We start from the raw sequence: 7,465 nt of genomic DNA on the forward strand, positions 1-7,465 counted from the left end.
GCGCTCTACATGATGGGTGCTATGGAGTTTGATGACGACTACGACAATTGGTCGGACGTGGAAGCCCTTGCTGCCGTCTACAAGTGGTACGAGACCCGCTGTCTGTGTCCCTGCATCAAGACGATGGATCTACGACGCGTCTTGTGCATCTTTAGACAGAGCAGCGACTGGTCTCGCACGTTCACCACTAGCCTCATCAGACGGGCCTATAAGAAGAACAAGCGGCGACTGAGCAACCTTCGATTTCCTAGTTTCGACGCCATTTACAACGACATGTTGTGAATAAAAGAACGTTTGTTTGGACACACACACACACAGACGCACACACATAGAGACACAGATGTATAGCAGCGTGCAAGCTAGCGTAAGCGTTTATTTTAGGCAAAGCAGACAAACACAAGCGAAAGCGAGTCACTTCTTGTAATACGACACTTTGTAAATGCCATAGTCGTTGGTGGACGTAATGTTTGACTTTGTAACATCTTTTAATATCTGCAATTTCTGTATAGTGATGTAGTAGAAACAGTCGACGAGCCTCAAGACGACCAGATTGTGTAGACACATCCAATGCTTCTCGCAATAAAGGCGATCTGACACATACTGTCCGTCTTCCTTGGGTTTGATTTTGGCCACGAGCGCCGGTAGAGAGGTGGTCACCTCGTAGGTGCCGTGGTACGTGACTGGAATCACGTCGAAGAAGGATTCTTGTTCTTCCAGGGGATCGAAAGTGTAATCGAGTGGCAAAGTGGTCGTCTTGTCGTTTACATAGCTTTGCAGAACGTGGTGGAGAAAGGGTAGAATTGCATGCACGTTGTGATGCGCCGACGAGTGACGGACGTAGAGGTAGACGTAGTGCTTGGTGCATATCACGTCGTGCACCTTGAGATCGCGCAGCACGTTGATGAAGTTTATGCAGTCCACCACCACTCGGTTGGCGTCCTTGTCCCTGTATGAAAAGACGAGTAGATAGTGGGACGACGAGCTGTCTTTCTGACAACACTCTGCTCCCTCTACGACCGATGGGACGTTGTTTTGAATAAAGAAATTTGCGATAGCGATCCAGATTTTATAGGGTATCGATACCGAAAGGTCCAGTTCGCAATGGAGATAGTCTCGCAGGGTCCTCATTTTTTGTTGCGAAAAGATATCGACGAACGTGACCTGTTTCAACATTTTACTCCCTCGATCGTTCAAATCAGTCACCGAACCTTTTTGTTAATGTATATGGGGGCGTTGGCGGTTTTTTATTTCAAATGCATATGGGCACGTTGCTGTCGTCGTCCTTGCTGTGAGGCGCGGACGTGGATGGATTGGAGAGTAGCGGCGCCATCATCGTGGAGACGTCTTCCATGGTTTTACGGAGCTTGTCTCGCATCGAGTTGGACAACAGGTCGTCGCTGTCGCATATAAGTCTGTTGAGAAACTTTGTTTCGACCGGAACGATGACTTCCACGTCGTCGGCCACGGACCACCTACAACGGGCTAGGAAGAGGCGCAAGGCCGTCGCCGAAACAAACTGCCCCCTAAACAGGTTGTAGCAATTAGACACGGAGGCAAAAGCCTCGAGTAGTTCCTTCTCGAGAAATTTCTTGTTGATGACGCTAATCTCGGTCTCGTCCTCGATAAAGAGCTTGATGAACATGTTCAAAAAGTCGGCCAGTACGCGTTGGTCCACCTCGCACGTGGATATGGCCGCCATGGCGCACTTTGCTCCGTTGGCGTCGCGCGTAGTGTGCATGGCAGTAGACATGGACGTGCACCACGAGAAGATGGACGACGACACGCTAGGCGAGATGTGGTGTTCCAGACAGTTGGGCGACTGGACCCAGAGTAGAAAGTCGTTAAAGAAGCGCGAGTCGTACAGGTAGGTGTTTTCGCCGCGGTAGCTCCTGCAGAAACGCGTGTGATAAAACAGGTTGGTGGCCATCCGAAATAGCGCCGTGTTTGAGTAGGTGGCAATTTCTTCCTGGCGCGGAGTGGGTATGCCCTTGGTCATCTTGAGGCACTGTAAGGTGGCCCCAAACATGTCCGAGTCCATCATCTCAAAGTTTAGGCACTGTAGAAACAGACCGAGGTTACGGGGCGAGACGCAACAGGCCTGGCTGTAAAATTTGTTGAGCTCCTGCGTGCCCTGGTCCGACTGTTTGTGCACTTCGACGAAGCGAGAGTCCACGCGCCCGTTGCTCATGCACTGTTCTATGATGGAGGCGATGTTAAGGACCGACACCTCGGTGGCCGGCGCCTTCTCCTTCTGCAGGGCTAGCACGTAGTGGTTGGTACGCGGCACGGGGATCGTGTCGGAACTCTTCATGATGAGCTCGTTGTGGTCACGCAGCGTCGTAGAGATGGCCGGATCGATGATGTTGACGTCGTCCGTGACCCGCTCGGCCGGCATGACGGTCCGGAGCGTCATGTAGTCGGTGTCGCAGCGGTACACTCCGTTCTCGACGTTACTCGTGTACAACCTGTTGCTCTCTTCGACCAGGAGGTTGATGACGTCCTGTGGCTTGTTGTTTTGCGAAAACTTTACGCGAATGGCCCCGACAATGTTTTCGTTGACGGTGTGTGGCTGCGTGATCCTGTGCACGAGGCTGAGACCGTTGGCCACGTCGAGCCAGTTGTGGCCCATGGCGCTCTCAAACTGAAAGATGGGGTGCACTTTACGCGCACCGCCGCGTAGTTGCACAGGGATACTAGCATGACCGCCGTAATCTTGGCTGCCGTCCTTGCGCCCACCGCCATACCGCGAGTCGCCTCGCGCGCATGGGAAAATATCTCTTCGATGTAGAGGAGTAGCAGGCGCAGAATGGCAGTAGCGTACGCGTCCACGTACGGCTTCAGATCCCTGATGACGCGCTGAGTGGTCGACGAGGAAGAGGTTTTCCTAAGTATGTTGAGACTGTTTCGTACGTATTCGATTCCCATTACGCAGTGAAATACTGTATTGTCATTCAGGAGCGTTTGGATGGCCATCTGATCCATGTCGACCGTCATCAGTATGTTACTACCGAGCTCGAAAACGCGAAAGAGCATATCTGCAACCGGTTCCACATCTCCGTTGGTCAGATCGTCGTGCGCGCCTTGGTAATGTGCTGCATGAGTTCCTTGGACGAGTAGCCGAGTAAGGTCGACGTGTCGTTCGGGAGCGTGGGCACGTATTTATCGCCATCTCTCCTGTAAGACACGTTTTGATTTCCCCGCTGCCGGAATACGGGTAATAAAATATCGGTGGCGTCTTCGTGATTCACCGAGTGTTGACATCGTCGCTTTTTCAACAGGTCTAAAAAATTTTCTGCGACAGACATTTTTATAATAAACAAAATTGCTACCGCCTATGGGAGGTCGACTCCGCTCCCAGTCGAGGTCAACCTAGATATGGAGAGAATATATATTGCGCACCGAGTAGAGGGCTCCTCTCATTATCGTCGCTATGGCGCACCTCGTTACGGATCCCATAAGCAAGGAAGTCGTGCGTCGCTTCAAGACGTTCGCCGAATGGCGACTTCGCACCAGAGCCACGCCTCGAGACTTTGCCTATGCCGGCCTAGAATATTGCGCTGACCGGAAACACATCTACTGTCGGCACTGCAAATTTCAAGTCGCCGAACAGGACTGGGAGACGCTCACGTTTCACCCGATGGACCTTCACCGCCGAATGCCGTGCAAGTTTCTCGAGCAGTACAGGGACCCGCGGCTGAACGTAGCAAGGGTCGTGTCCGTCTTGCCGAGCTACTCTCACCCGGTCTACAAGAGATACGTCGACGAGAAGATTCGAGCCAAGACCTTTCACGATGTTCGAGGCCCTGCGTTCGCCAAGGCCGGCTTTTTCTGCTCGCACGACGACGAGCAGGGCTACCTCTCCCGCGAACAGATAGTGACCCGCATATTCGTTTGTTTCTACTGCGGGGTGCAAGTATTTTCGATCCTCGACTGCGAAGAAGACGATCCGTGGCTGCTACACGCCCGCAGGTCCCCCAATTGCGTGTTTCTACGAGTGAACAAGACCTATTACTACGTGCACGACGCAGTCGAAAAGGTTTACAGGAGCGAGATGTACTGGGCGTCTCACTTTCCCGAGATCGACGATCTCGTCAAGGACCCAAAGTTCCGCAACAGGACTATGAGTACTCTGTACACGGCCAACCTGACGCATCCCTTGAACGTATCGGCGATGGTGAGTGCCATTCGGAGCAGCAAGGCGACTCCGTTGGGCAGTCACACTCTGTTTGAGCCAGTGAACGCCCTTCCTTCGTTCGATCACAAGGCTATCGGTAGGTGGGGTAACTTTGTGATAGATAGCGCGATCTGTGATACGCACTATTCCGCTATAAAGTCACGAGACGAATCAACTAAGAGGTGCATCGTATGCATGAAGGCTCCGGCTAACATTGCCTACTTGCCGTGCGGACACTGCGTGTCGTGTTTCGACTGCACCATATTATTCAAACATTGCAAGGCCCGTAGACTCAAAATCGACTTTATTTCTAGAGTCTACTTTGCTTAAGAACATGTCTTTCTACTGGAGACTGTTCGACCACGACCCGACTGTGGCCAAGGTGATGTCCGACTTTAAAACTTTTGCGACGTGGCCTTTGCGCAACAGTACCCTCACACCCAAGGACTTTGCCATGGCAGGACTCGCCTACGATCCGGAGAAGCGGATTCTCAGCTGCTCGATGTGCCAGCAAAAGACTCAACTCTCTACTATCGTGGCCTCGGACGAAACACTTCCCCAAGGACTGCACGAATCCGACTGTGACGCACCGATACGCACGCTGAGTCCAGACGTCTCGGCGGTGGTGACCGAACGAGCGCTTGCCTTTAGGCCCGAGTTTCAGACTTACACTGCGAGGTTCGCCTCCTTCGACGCTCGGCCGAAAGAAGAAGACGTCTTTGACGTGGATTACATGGCATCTGCGGGATTTTATTACCTGACCGATCGGACCGTGGAATGCTTTTGTTGCGGACTTCGGTTGCTTTCGTGGGAAGCCGACTACGACGACCCAGTCGAGGAACACGCCAAGTACAACCCTCGCTGCCCCTATCTTCGATTGTGCGCGAGCGTAACCTACATCAAGGAGGTGTCCGACGTGTATAGAAATAGCGATTTATTTTGGTTGCTAGAATATACCAAGGACATTGAGTTTGTCTCAAACAAATACAGCCTAGACTTTATAACAGCATTGGCCACTTCCAAGTTTGATCTTTCCTGTCCGAACAAGCTAAAGTCCTTTCTCGAAAACAGCGATTCTTTTTCGGCGCTGAGCGTAGGACGTCCGTATCCCACGCGCATCGACAAGACGAGCATCTCCATGAAGCGGTCCGATCCGTCCACGACGATTTGCGTCGTCTGCATGAACTGTCCGGTGCGTATAGTTACTTTGCCCTGTGCCCACGCCGCCTTATGTTTAAATTGTCTATTTCCAATGATTTACAATTCGAGAGAGCAATCTGTGTGTTGCCTTTGTAAATCTGCAGTGAGTGGAATGTATCGAATTCATTAAATAAACTATTTGTACTGGCACTAGTGTAGTGTGCATGCAAAAGAACGATTCGTGACTCAAAAATATAAGCACGCGAAATATTTATTTTCAAGCATAACTCAGTCATCTTCTTCGCCCATTGAGTCTTCTCCTTCGTCGCAGTTGAAGGTGTTTAGGACGATCGGACCCAGCATTCTGTCGTCGTCCGATTCGAGATATTCGTCGGCGTCACTGTCGTAGTCGTCACTGTAGCCGTCGTCACCGTCACCGTCGTCACTGTCGAGGTCTTGGTACTCGATGTCACCCACAACACCGTCCACACCTTCGATAACGTCTAGGTCGGTTGGCGCAATGTTTCTTAGTGACGGAGACACTGTGCTAGAAATACACAAAGTGTATTCACCAAGGTAGACGTCCTTGTTGGGGACGTCTCTAGCGGTGAGTAGTCAGTCTTCGATGCACGTTGAGAAATTGGTGAAGCGTTTCTCGGCGTATAAATCCGAGTCCGGTCATGCAGAGGCTCCGTATGCCAACGTCGATGATCCTCTCTTCTGCGAGATACATCAAGGCTTCGTCGTCTAGGTCTAGGCACGATCAATCTGCAAGTGAGTCAAATTAGGTAGACCGTCCGCTAAGCACTTTACAGAGTCGTTGGTCAAGCCGGGTGCGTGACGTAGGAGCAAAGTCTTGATGTTCGGGTAGAAACGAACCAAATCACTGACGTGGCGGTCTCGCAGCATTGGATAGTGCACCAACTCCAAGAATGTGATGTGCGTAGGAAAGCTTCTTAATATTGAAATTTCGGTATACGCACAGTGAATTTGCCCTTCCACGTTGTCCCAAGCGTAGCCCTCTTCTTCGTGGTATATACTAAGCACCACTGTTTTCCAATCCACCGCGCTTGACACTCTGGACTGAGCGAACACTTGTACGCAGGTGTCGGCCAGCGGGAGAGATGGGGACCTGTCTAGTCGAGCCATTGTCGCTTTGGGTTATAGGGTAGTAGTCGTGTCGTGTCGTGATGTCGGGGGAGAGGGTAGGGTTAGCTTTGCTGTAAGCGTAGTACGTGCGAGTACATATATATATATATACCCTCACTCGCTATCTGAAAACGGAGATAACGTTTCGCTACAAAAAACAAAATCGTACATTTCCTGACTCAACTGATTCGAAGCGCAAAAGACAAAGTGCGTCACGTTATCTTTAGAGGCGAAGAGTTCCGTCGTTATCACCAAGATAGCGTATATAGATTCGTTGTTCTGCAATATCACTCGAAGGACAGCTCGACTGGCGTTTCTTATTCCAGTCAGACACAAACTCTTGAGTCGACGCAAAGGAGCCAGATGAATCAATCCCTCGTTCCTGATACGGCCACCGTTGTTGCTGATTTGAAGATGTTCGAGAGATTGAGCGTAGGTCGCCAAGTATTGTAGAGCAGAGTTTGACAATAGGGGGGCGTTCCTCAGGAGTATGGTCTTGAGGTGCGTATACGTACAAACAATGTACAACAATTGTGCGTCCTCCAAGGTCGGATAGTCGACAAGGTCCAAAACGGTCAGAGCGTTCGCGGACACATGAGAAAGTTTACAAATTTCGGAGAACAGGACGACCCTCTCTCGTTCAAACTCTTCCTCATTTGAGTCTTCCGAATAAACGTTGGCCACTACTCTGCTCCAGTCGAAGGTTCGCGATTGATCAAACTTGGTGGCCTCGCGAAACACTTTGGACACGCTGGATGCTACTCCGGTCATGTTCTACGTTTGTCGACGCGCTTCGGCAGGCGCGCGTATATATACGTACGTTTTGTGTATGTAGAAAAATAAAGCCTCTCGAATGATTGTTTGTTTATTTCAAAAAAGACACGTACTAGACGTTGCGCAAAGCTCGCATAATGTGATCGCTTTCGGTGTAGTATCTCTTGTACTTGTAGCGCCTGATCTCGTCACTGACGTCGTCGTCACCGTCGTCACCGTCTTCAGCGT

General features: G+C 50.9%; 1 protein-coding gene across 1 annotated transcript; it reads right to left on the bottom strand.

The window, feature by feature from the left end:
* Positions 1-1,242: 1,242 nt before the first annotated feature.
* On the bottom strand, positions 1,243-2,530 carry LOC121834168 (the record flags this gene model as incomplete). The annotated part of the gene is made up of 1 exon (XM_042287910.1): positions 1,243-2,530. A coding segment is annotated over one exon (1,281 nt), but the record flags the coding sequence as incomplete, so codon positions are not given.
* Between the last annotated feature and the right edge of the window lie 4,935 nt (positions 2,531-7,465).

Source organism: Ixodes scapularis, unplaced genomic scaffold, assembly GCF_016920785.2.
Source record: "Ixodes scapularis isolate PalLabHiFi unplaced genomic scaffold, ASM1692078v2 ptg000597l_1___fragment_1__unscaffolded, whole genome shotgun sequence".
In the NCBI taxonomy this organism is placed as follows: Eukaryota; Metazoa; Arthropoda; class Arachnida; order Ixodida; family Ixodidae; genus Ixodes; species Ixodes scapularis.